At 40.6% G+C, this 12,590-nt stretch overlaps 1 protein-coding gene across 10 annotated transcripts in view; it reads left to right on the top strand.

The window, feature by feature from the left end:
• The window catches only part of SCN5A (sodium voltage-gated channel alpha subunit 5), a 215,789-nt gene that overhangs the window by 162,324 nt on the left and 40,875 nt on the right, over positions 1-12,590 (top strand). For all 10 annotated transcript variants that reach the window (XM_027686815.1, XM_027686814.1, XM_027686813.1 and 7 more), the window contains 2 exons: positions 2,761-2,881; positions 12,034-12,188. In XM_027686815.1, the coding sequence (XP_027542616.1) occupies positions 2,761-2,881; positions 12,034-12,188 (276 nt within the window). The remainder of the gene's footprint in view (positions 1-2,760; positions 2,882-12,033; positions 12,189-12,590) is intronic.

Raw genomic sequence — 12,590 nt, 5'->3', positions numbered from 1 at the left:
TTTTTAGGCAATTGAATTTTGATTAGTTGCATCCTCTCATCGGTTGCTGTTATGTCCCTAGCTCTTTTCTTTCCCGAGTTCATGAAAACCTTCTTAATCCCTTTAACCTTTCTGGCAAAGAGTAACCTTTGCTTCTTTCCTACAATCGTTCCTAATCTTTCCCTCCTTTCTCATATGTATGGTTCCTACTTTTCTAGTCCCATTTCAGACCCTCAAACCTTTATCTAGTGTTTTCTGAATCCATGTTCACTACCTCTTCTTCTTTGAAGGCTTTTCAGAAGAAATCCTGTCTGTTTACCTTGCATGTTTCCCGTCTCCCTTTGACACTGATACATTCTAATACTTCCTGGGAACTCCTCCTGATAAATAACTAGTCTATGATAATTGCATTGTGTTTTGTTCTGTGAATTTCCTAACGTGATGCTGCTAAATCCAGCTCTGTAGTTGACAATGTTATCAAGCTGACATTGTCCTCACAGTTTTCTTTGGTTTCTGTTTACTGGTAAGAATTATGTCCAACAAAGCTTCTGTTCTCATTGGAACTCCTGTTTTCTACATCCTGCAGCTGCATATGATTTAGGACTGTTTCAATGATCTCTGTTTTGACATATGCATAACAGAACAGATAATGACTAAATGCATTCCCTAATGAACAGAAATTTCTGACTGTGTTAAAACTTGGTATGACATTTTTTCCACCATCATACACCGTTGTTAGACTGTAGAAAATGGGCTCTATATGACAACTGCATTCTGAATATGGATTTTTAGAAGCTTTATCTATGTCTTTGACCTGTTCTGTTCTTTCTGTTCTGACTCTCTTTTTAAAAGGTCTCTTCTCAATTGTTGCAGTTCTTTTGAGTAGAGCATTAGAAACTCTAGCCAAGACTATGACCTTCTGGATGTTGCAGCTAATTGCAAACAAGCAGCTTCCATCCCCGCTTGCAAGCGGTTCTGGAATGTTCAATCTTGCCCATTTTACCCCGGGTTCAGCATTTCTCTGAATTCAGCTATAAATTTTGCATTGACTGTGTATACTGGAAAACAGATGGTCCATTTTCACATTAATAATAAATATATAAAGCTGTACCTATTCTCTAACTCCATCACCATCATGCTCACAAAAATAATACTTTATCTGTACGTGGCATCTCTCTTATAACTATCTCATAGGCTGTTTAAAAGCATGGGTAAGTATTATTATCCTATTTTTTTTTAAATTAAAGCAATGGTATTGCAAGACAAAGCACAAAACATTTTCAGTAGTTACTCAGACAGCAGAGTAAAACAGTTCAAAAATAACACACTTCTCCTGCTTAGAGCCATTTGGCATTGTTATGACTCAGAGAAGATACCAGCTTTGGTATTGCCCACTTACACCAAATAGTGGTCCAATACAGTCAGAAACTAACTGTGAGCAGAACTGGGCAAATATCAGATTTTTCACTTTAGTGGCCAAGCTGGATAATCAAGTAAAATTTAATTTTGGATTAACACAAAATGGAAATGCTTTGTTTTGACTAGCAAAATAAAATAAGGGGGAAACATTTCCTGTTTTCTTCTAAAGAAAGTCTCTTGATTCGATTCTGTTAAAAGAAAGCTTTAACCTGAAATGAAATTTCTATTTCATATTTGGATGACTTATTTAATTATGTATCATATCTCTTTCATTAGTGAGTTCAGCCTCCAAAACAATTTCTGAAAATTATATATTCCCCAGAAATTTTTTTACCCAGATCTGCTTGAGAGTTCCTGCTCTAAATAGGTGAGACAACTAGTGCTTCAGGGAGTGGCAGTATTTTTGTCCCCATTTTGCAGAGGAGGATCTGAGAAATGCTGAATTTAAACAGTGCACCTAAGATGGTGGTGTGAAATATTTCAGGCAAGCAGTAGAGCCTTTGAGATGCTTCCAGAAGCCATGTGTCCCTACGGCACCTCGAGATCAGAAGTGTGTGAGTCAAAGGCGAGGGGTCACATCATATTGTGAGAACAAGCCAGGCACGGGATGAGGCAGGTGGAAAAGCCCTCTCACACGTTTGTACCTGTAGCCTCACGCGACTGGACCCTGGTGACAGAGAGACTTTTGCTCATCTCAGAGGAGAAACTTTGGCAGTAGAGAGCAGAGCATGGTCCTGACTGAGAAGGTGCAGATTTCGCCCACCAGCTGTGGGTGAGGAACCTCAGGAATGAGGCTTCAGAGACAGGAACCCAATGCAGGTCATCCAGTTCATCCCTCAGCATTTCAGGAGATAGGTGCCACTTCTGATCCCCCCATCTGGAGGTGTGAGCCTTCAGGACATAAAAGCTGTAAAATCATGAGTGGGTCCACAGTTCCAAGTTTCCACCTACCATTAACCAGAGCAACCTGATCTAGCAGAAGGCATCCCTGCCCATGGCAGGGGGGTTGGAACGAGATGATCTCGAAGGTCGCTTCCAACCCCAACCATTCTAGGATTCTGTGTTTTGTATTCAATGGCTGTTGCACTACCTTTCTATGGTTTGCCTCTCTTTTTTTTTTCAGAAAGTAAGTTCTACATGTTAGCTTGTTTTGTTGTTGCTGTTGTTGGGTCGACCCTTGGGCTCACTGCGGCGTAGGCAGAGCTGTCACTCGTGGGGTGGGCACCGTGTGAAGTGCATGGCCGTGTCTCTGTGGTGGTGGCTTTAGCTGGGATTTTGGTTAATGGGATAAAAAACTCAGATAATTCCTTCAGGGCGATTGATCAATTTGTTTTCCTCATCTTTGCTCTTGCTGACAACAAGCTTGATGAAATCAGTCTTTCTGAAGGCAGCACAGTGGATTTGACAAATCCTGCGGAACTGCTGGAGCAGATCCCCGAGTTTGCTGAGGAGCTGATGGAGCCTGAGGATTGCTTCCCTGAAGGTAAGAGCCTGCATAAAACACTGCAATGGCTAGGCAAGAAGCATTCTTTTCTCTTATTGAACATCTCTCCACCTTCTCCCCACATTTCTCTGCCTGCTTGCAGTAGTGTTTCACTGGATGCACTTCATTTCTTAGATGCTGAAATGTTCCAAACACAAACTCAAAATCCCTTGTTATCATTAGTCTTTGGATTTCCAAGGCAGGATAAGCTAAGAGCATGTTCTAAAATGCTTTGCAGCTTCTACAGTGTTAGGCTTTTTTAAATCATAATTTGTGCCATAAATGGTTTTTTGGGGGGTTTTTTAAACGTTGATTTTTCTAATTTGGCCAGTGAAGGTTTTTTTACTTCCAATATTTGTGTGTGGTCACATTTGGTAGAAAATTGACCAAATCAGAGTGTTTCTGTTGCTTAAATGTGCACAGGCAGTTAACAGAAACACTCTGCATAGTTGATGAGTCCCAGGAACTCACTTCCATTTATTTTAGAGGGTGTCAAGATTAGCACATCCAGTAGCTTTCATCTGACCAAAGGAGTACTATGTAAAGGGTATTTTACCTAATTATTTTAGATAACAGATCACATTTACATATCTCTCTTAATACTGAAATACACCACCATTTTAATGGTATTTTAATACCAACCTACTCCAAACCAAAGGTTTAAAACCCAGCTACCTCAGAGGACCTGTGTTAAAGTAAATATATAAACTAAATATTATATAAACTAAATGACATACAAAGTTATTTCTTCTCAGAGTGAGTTCTATTCCAGATATTATCTCAGTCAAATTCCTCATTTTGCTTTAAGTCTGGGTTAGGAAAAATAGGGTTAGCTGAATGTTAGTACATTCTCTTGAAAATTCAAGGATTATTACAAATAGAAACAGAGCAGCTCAGATGGGATCAGACAGAGATGATTTGCTGGGCATATGAATGCCCCTAAAGTCAGCAAAAATGTGCATCTCTATATCTGTGAGAAAGATGATTGAATGAGGTAAGGGAGCCCTGCAGGGCTTACAAATGTCCTTAGGATCCAGACATTTTTTTGGCAGCTCTGCTTAAAAACAGTAGCCAAAACCTAATGCAGTTGACGGAAGAAAGCCTGGTGTAACTATTTGGGCCCAAACAATAACATTTAGAAATTAGGTCTGGTGTTTTCATTCTTTCACAGTATATTTCTTAATGAGGTTAGTGAGCAGCAATCTATGTTGTGCTCTGTGAAATGATTATGTTACAGATGCTTAAACAAGCCTGTGCTGTAATATTGATGCTGGTCAGATGCCAGTTTACAAATTCTAAAATTACAGTTGGCCATGGTCTCCTCCCTTTTTTAAAAAATAAGGTGGACATCACACAAAACATTCCCAGAGCAGCAACACTCTGAAATTTGCTCTTCCTTAAAATAATTTCAGACCTGCCTGAAATTCTGTCACGCAGGACCACAACGGTACCAACCCAGTTTGTCAGTTCTTCACTGCTGTCAGTGGTATGCAGGGTAACAAGCTGTGCTCTTCTGGATGGATTACTGGAAGTATTTAACCAGTTTTGAAGCCTGCTCATCATTCTGGCAGCAAAGTAGAAACAAAAGCGCCATGGGCTGAACCCCAAGCTTGCCTTGGGTTACATCCACACTTCTGGCTCCTTCACTCTCTCCTAGAGTATCCTTGCACTTGCCTTTTGCCTTTTATTCTCATCTTTCCTATATCCTCACCAGTCCACGTTCGGGGTGTTTTCCTCCTCTCCCAGCTGAGCCTTGGGCTCTAAATGGGAATTGAAGGAGAGTCTGCTCCCAGCCCTCAGCTGAGTGCATGTTCAGAGGCACTGGGGATGCAGTTGCAGGGGATATCTACTCTCCTGTCCTGTGCAGCACGTATCCATGCAGATTTTTCCGAGTCTGCTGTGTAGGCTAAATGTGATCACATTCCTCATGGATTTGGCAAAAATGCATAAGCTTAACGTGATTATTCGCTTATAAAATTTCAAGTCAAAGTACCATAAACTGAAAGGCCACATGATTCTTACAATAATGACATTAACATTTGGTTTAATTTATGCAGGGAAGCAAAGTGTTTCCCTATAATCGACTTCTGTTGAATGCTTTCCAATATTTTTACCCAAACTCACCATTGCAATTAAACCTCATGGAGTTGTCACTTCAGTCTAGTTAAAAACCAAGTAAGCAAACAAACAACAGTCTAGTTAGCTAAGATGACAAGGTTGTAAAGTACTAAAATGGAAATATTGAAGGGTGTGCACTGGGCAAGTTTATCTAGTGTTGCCTTTACTGGCTTGTAATAAAGAAATATGACAATATTTGGTATATCTGGGAGAATGACCAGTTAACATTTGTGAAAGAAGGAGATTAGGTGAAGAGGAAGAGCGAGAGGGAAAGGGTTAATTTCTTACCTTGTTAGCTCACCAGCTGTCTAAATTCAAACTACAACATTTCTAAACACATCCAGCATAGGTTATGTCCTGAACAAATATGTCCCGGATTCAGGCCCCTTTTTTTCAGATAACAAAGGCAACGAAGATAATGCATGTTCTTGAAATAGTTGCTGAAAGTTTGCTGAGGTCACAGTTTTCCGGGAGTTGGGTGACCCAGATAAGCCATAGGTCGCTTTTCTTGGGGAGACTTGTTAATGTGTTATCATCTCAAAATAGCTTTGATTAGGGTCAACAGGGAACATTCTTGGGTCAGGAAATGTGAAGGCAAGGTAGGGTCACAGCTCTGGTAGCTAGCAAGTATTGCTGGGAAAAACCTGATAGAAATGGAGAGGCCATTCTTGTTGCCAGTTGATGGGAAAGCAACATCTATCCAATGCCAGCTATTTGGGTACTTTTTCCTCCAGATGCCTTGCAACACTCCAGTTCTGTTACCTCCATTGGTATGTGTTCTCTGCATCAAAAATTGCTGTCTGTTTGGACATTATCTTCTGTGTCTCACAGAAGGTCATCCAAAGAGAGCCCCCTGGCCCCAGCGTGCTCCTCTCTCCCAGACCCTAATAGGAGAAAGTTCTCACCAAGTCCTTAAGTGTAATTCCCCGGACGCAGCCCGCTGGCACAGGTTTCAGGGGAATATTGTCAGATGGTCATGCGGGAATGAGTTACCTTGCTCAACACGCGGTTGGTCTCAACTCGTGACACCAAGGACACCCAAACCCATCATTCCATGTGACCATGTGGGAGCAATTATCGCAGCTGGAAAATGCCACGTGCTGAAGTTACTCCGATTAGCGGTGGGATCCGTGTCATGCCCTCCCCAACCGCGATTAGCGGCTGTTTAGAAGTCAAAAAGTGAAAAAAACAACCCAAAAATATGCCATTAAACTGAACAGATCTAAATAGAGCTACAGGGACTGCCACCAGATGATGTTTAAAAGTTGTGTAAAACCAAAGCAAGCCCAACAAAATGTGTTAATTGGCTTCCTAGGAAAAAAGTCATGGAACCAACCCAAGTTTTAAAGTATCGCTTTCTTCTAGCTGTTAATACCTGGGATACTGCATGTTTTTCCATCAGAAAGGTGTTCTAGTATTTTGTTGTATACAATTTTCAAGCATCACAAGACTCTTACAGTCCTATTGCACGTTCAGAATTAAATTTATACAAGTTGGGTAGGAGCTCTAGATTTCAACTCATCCACCCCCTGGCTCAAAGCACGGATGACATCAGTGGTAGCCCAGGCTGCCACTACCTTTGCTTCAAGGTGTCACACCACTATTTGTAATGATCTCCAAGATTATATATTTTGAGGAGAGTAGCAGCACAAATCTGAAATGTACCATTTTTAAGCCCTTGGAAGAGTGAAAAACACCTGTCAGGCTGTGGCATTGTCAGATGCCCTTTTGGCAGCACCCAGTTGTAGCTGGGTTTGGATTTGAGTGAAAACTCAAATCTTCATGTGTGCCTCAGGTACTCAAATGCTGGAAACAGTGATGGCAAATCCCTCTCAGGTTAGACCTAAAGCTGCACACAATAAAACCCAGCTGTGCAGTCACAGAATGATAAAATGGTTTGCATTGGATGGGACCTTAGAAAGGTCATCCAGTTCCAACCCACTTACCATGTGAGTTAGTACTGGGGCCAGAAGATGAGAAAATGGTTAAATAAGAAAGGTCTGCAGAGATCATGTTCCCTGCAGCATGGGGAGACAGTTGGGGTCTTTCAAAGGGTTTTCTTCCTTGCTTGTGCATACTCAGCTAGGCAGACCAGTCATTAGAAACCCAGATTTGTGTGTATATATATATATATACATATATATATTTATATACCATGTTTTGAATACCTGCCTGCTTGAGTTTATGCTGAGGAAGCTGTATTTTGTGTCAAACTGAGCAATGCTGTAACCAGCATTCAAAGCTAAGCTAAATACTGTTTTGTTCTAAAAATGAATGTCCCAGTAATTGGGAACTCCCGTATAAAGGCAGCAACAAAATTGCTGCAGTTTGAACACAAAGTGCCAGACTTACTGGACAATATCATAGAAGAAATTAATTGGTGTTCTTCGTTTATTGAAGAGAACCAGCAGCCCAATCCATCCAAATCACAACTAATAATTTTATAAAAATGTAGATAAATATATTGGTGTGAACAAGAAGTGGATTTGTAAGGTCTTTACCCATAAGCTTAAAATTAATAGGCTTGGCTGTCATGTACTGAAGAGGAAGGTTTTGCAGTATAACTCCCACATGTAGAAGGAGATTTTTTCCTGATGCACCAAAGTAATGCAATCAGGTCTAAGAGCCCCATGATTAGAATGCACCAGCCTAGAAAATGTGAATATGGAACCAAAGGAATATTTACACAAAATACATTGTACATTAAATTCCTCCTGTTTTTTTTTTCTTTATTTGGTAACTTTTTTAATCATTGTAGCAGATTTTTAACAAGAGGTTTAAGATGTATTATAATATTCAGTTTGTGATTGTGGTATAGGACACCCTAGTGACTAAAGGGACCATTTCCCTTGTTATGAAAGACAAACAAAAAGTAAATAACATCACGGTATACTGATGCATTTGGAAAGGTTTCTTGGTAAATAGGTCTCTGTTTCATGAGAAATGGTATGTAATATTCAAATGTGAATTGAAAATAGGCATTATTCGTGGAAAAGTTGGCCACTCATGCAGCTCAGAATAGCTTCACAGGTTTACCAGTAAAACATTCAATCCTTTGGGGGGACTTTTTCTGCCATTCTGTGTTTCTGATAAGTGGTAGTCAACTACACAAAATGAGTCAGTTTTCTCTCAAAGAAGATGTAGCCCAGCATGAATTACAATGGTAAAATAAGCCCTGAATAAATCACAAGGTGATCAGGTTCTTCTGCACGTTCTCTACTAGCTTTTATTCCAGGAGGATAGTACAAATCTGTTAAACAAGGCAAGATGAGTAATGCTGTCATAGGAAATGTCAAAGGGTTTATTCCTGCCTTGACACTTGCTGTGCTAAAAGGTGTTAATAAACAGTCTTCTTGGTGAGGATAAAGCAGCTTCCAAAAAAAGAAGCTGGGCTTTGTTGACCACCTGCCTTATTACAGAAGCAACTGGTGTTAGGATTGCTCAGACCCTCACCAGGTCATGCCTTAGACTCATTGGAGTGATTTTGATACTTTGATTTCACAGAAATTTTAAAAAAAAGAAACAAAAACAAACAAAAAACCCAAAACCAACCTATTAGACTACCCACTAAGTTCAAGTAAACTTTTTTTGTTGGTTAGGCAAAGCTTCTAATTGAACATGTAAATTTGGTCAAGGTGACCAGAGCAGTAGACTACCAACATTACAAGAGAGTTCAGAAAAGCACAGGCATGAAAGAACAGTCAGTGAGGAAAATTAGAAAATTTGAAAAGGAAACAGATTTTTACTAAACCATTAAAAGACTTGTTTGTGACCACTTTTCTTTTTTTTTTCTTTCCATTTCCTTTTTCTCTTTGATTTATGAATAGTTAAAAGTAGCATTTCATCTGAATTGCAGCCAGCATGATTATTCATGGAAGTGCTACTTGACATTAGTAATTGTATCAGAATCTGGTCTAAACATTTCTGAATTGGGCCCAATCAAAAGCATTGGATTTAATAGCACTGTATTTTGGGCTGACTCATCTGAGAAGCTATTTTGGATTTTTCAAGGTATTACTGTCAGTAACTAGGACTCTTTTTTTTCAGATTGAAATTGCATGGAAGCCATCAAAGAGCATAAAAAAATAAATTAGTGTTGCTGCCTGGCTTTCTGTCTTTAAAAATACCTCTCTGTACCTGTAGACTATCAGATGGAAGCTGACTGAATCAGTAACAACCTAGTTTAACCATTTTCCATCACAAATGAAGGGACTTTGGAACACAAAGTGCCCTGCTCATTAGTATCTAACATGAAGGTGATCCCCTAATTTTAGCTGTGTCTGGACTCAGGTAATCATGTAGGCTCCCTGTGAAGTGAAATGACAGAGGCAAACTCCTCCAGGGAATGATTCATCCAACTGTCTTACAATGGGGAAAAACACTTCCTGGGAGACCCTAACCTTTTCCAACAGTATTTACAGGGCATTTATACTCCATAAAAGCATGACAGAACATGTCAAGCCTGTTACTAACTGAGCCTAGGTGTTCATGTAAGAGGCTAAAAAGCCAAATATCCCTCTAGCAAGTCACTTATGAGAAAAGAGTGAGAAGTTTCTGTGAAAATGTTTTAAGTCAGAAAAAAAGCTGATTTTTTTTTCCAAATAGAAATTGATTTTTGGAACAATCCAGACTCAAGGACGGTTTATTTTACTAGAAGCACTGGCTACTTCCAGTAAAAAGGGGATTTCTGCTTAACATGAGAAATCCAACTTGCTCATTAGGCTGCTCACACGATAACTGACGGATTTGAGCCCAAGTCTTTGGACTTGCTGATCCAAGGCTGAGTTGATAATTAAGTGAATGGTCTACCTGCATATAAGCACAGAGTGTGAAGCAGATACTTGAAAGGTGGTAATCACTATGCAGGTTGTGGAGTAAGAGATAGTTCAAGAGTTTCCTGGCAGCACTGCTCAAAGATGCAATTAACAGCCCCCTCTGTCACGTGGTGCTGGTGGGATTATACTGATGGGCATCTCTCAGCAGAGTATGTTAGCTCAGAAATGCTGGTACCAGGCAGTGTTACATGCCTGAAGTCTGTTCCATGTACCTACTTCCTAAAATATACCCAAACCATAGGCATTACCATCTGTGAGCACTGTACTGGTCTTAGCAAAAAAGTAGTGACTAATATGATGTCTTTTTATCCCTTGCCTTGATTCTTTAGTGTTTAGGATTGAAGTGCTTAGAAGGATAATACTTGCCTTTGCTGAAGTGGTAGCTGACCTACTAAGAGGCAGAGAGCTGGTTCTTACATTTCTGTCTTCTCCCAGAATTATATCTTTCTCAAATATGTTGATTAATTTAGTGTATTTCTACTGAGCCCAGAATTTCTCTGAATTCCAGAATACAGTGGTAAGCTGGGAACTGGTGTGAATCTGTGTGATTCAGGCATGTAGAGGACAGTTAGTTACTTGCATCATGGTCCCATTACCTTTGCATAAGTGGTTTACTGTCCTATTAGTCCCACACCAAAACCTCCCACAGTCAAGAGCCTACACCCATCCAAAATCTCAGAAAAGTGGGGGAAAGGGGAGTTCTGAGAGTGGTTCACGTGTGAAGCCTCCTCCATAGCAGGGATCTGGGATAATAAAAACTCACAGAAATTGCCAGGAGCACCATAGCAGCTCTCTTCCTCCTGGCAGAGCCCACTGCCAGCACAGCCCCACTTCCAGCTGCTTGGGAATCCCGGCATCCCAGGAGCTGCACTTGATCTCCTTGCGTCTCAAGCGCCTCAGTTATGCCACCTTGAATTAGCAGCGTCTGCTGCCTGTGTAACCTTGGCACTCGCCCTCCTTCCTTCCCAAGCTGCCTTGCCTAAATATTGTTTCTACTTGCAAAAACATTGCATTACATCGCCATGGCGAGACGTCCTCCCTTGTCACTTCTGAGCAGTTTCTGTGTGCTGCAAGACATGTGGGTGACCTTGGCCACCTTTCAGCTACACAAGCTGTTGGCCCCTGGCTTTTTTTCTCATGATGGGGCTGATAATCCTCCATAATTAAGTCTCTTTCTATACAACCCATGGATTAAATATAGGGTAAAAAGCTTGTTTTTTGGAAACGAAGTGGTTTTCAAGAGTCATTCTCATCAGCAAATGTGACATTTGAGTCAGATTTTCTGACATAAGACTGACTGGCCAGGACAATTCTCACACCATTTTAAGCTCTTACCCAGCACAAGGCAATGCTCATGGTGTTTTTTAAATGGAAGAGATGGATCTGTCCATTACCAATGACAATATCTTTTTGCTATAACAAAGGAGTGTTGCTAAGGAAACTAAAATTGGCCATAGTCTTGCCTGTCAGAAATCCTTGTGTGGGCTCCATTACGACCACAGCATTTAACTATTACACAGTATTCTCCACTAAGGTCAGAAAGTGCAATGAAGCATCAGTGGGGAACCTGCTGTGGACCGGATATCTGAGTTTCTGTGACATCAGAGGGGGTTTAACTGCCTCAGTGTATTTCCAAGGTTGTTCTAATGCCTTTTTTAAGATAATGAGAGTCCAAGAGATCAAAACCTGCTCCTGCTTTTTCTGCCCACGTCTCATCTGCACTGTAGCACCTCCTCCCATCATCTCTCTTTCATCAGATTGCCATTTTTAATCAGTAGTTCCAGTGGTATCGTAGTACCAAGAAAATAACCTTCCTCCATTCAAAAAGGTGTGGGAGCTATCAGCAGTACCCTCCTAGAGTCATTAGTCCTGATCAGGAGTGCTGCCTGAGCTCAGCTATCACTTTGTGAATGACCCAGGGCACTTGTAACTCGTGGCCGATATATTCTGTATCACAAAAATCTTTGGGAGAAATCACTGGGACAAATTTTAAGTGATTTTGAGTGGTTTTTAATAGAGGAGTGAGAGGGAGAAATGGAAGGCAGAGCGGAAGGGGTTTGTGAAAAACAAAAGGGAGGAAAGACTTTGTACAACCACCTATTGCTAGAAAAAATCTTGTTTAGCAGCTCCTTATTGCAGCTTTAAGAACTAAATGGGCTTCTTTAACAGTTTCTTTGGTTTTGTTTTACTTCTTCACAGTTTGTGTGCGATTCTTCCCATGCTGTTCAGTGGACATCACAAAATTTCCAGGCAAAATTTGGTGGAGGCTGAGAAAAACCTGCTACAGAATCGTCGAGCACAACTGGTTTGAAACTTTCATCATATTCATGATCCTGCTGAGCAGTGGAGCCCTGGTAAATGTGACAGCATTTCCTAGCTGGTTGAATGTGGGCATGGGTCTCAGTGTTCTCCAGTTTACTTTACTCTAAGATCTTATGAGCCCTTACTGGTCATTTCTCAAAGCAAAGCGTGTTTGAGGCTAAAACAAGTCTTTGGCTTTTCTGATTTCATGTGCCCTTACCATATGGTGGGGAACTTTATTCTGTTATAACATAAAATTCTGACTTGTACATGTTTTGAAAAGAAAATTCTTAAGGAATTCTGTGTGAGGAATTCTGTGTTTCTCAGCATTACTGCTTCAGCATCCCATAACTGTTCTGTGGGAGTTCCCATCTGGAGAGTTGTATTTTCCTCCAGGGGTGGCTTTTTTTTTTCCTTTTTCCTTTTTCCTTTTTCCTTTTTCCTTTTTCCTTTTT

Source organism: Neopelma chrysocephalum, unplaced genomic scaffold, assembly GCF_003984885.1.
Source record: "Neopelma chrysocephalum unplaced genomic scaffold, ASM398488v2 Primary Assembly neopelma1_72, whole genome shotgun sequence".
Classification (NCBI taxonomy): domain Eukaryota; kingdom Metazoa; phylum Chordata; class Aves; order Passeriformes; family Pipridae; genus Neopelma; species Neopelma chrysocephalum.
The sequence above is the reverse complement of the archived record's forward strand: the minus strand, read 5'-3'. Positions and strand labels throughout refer to the sequence as shown.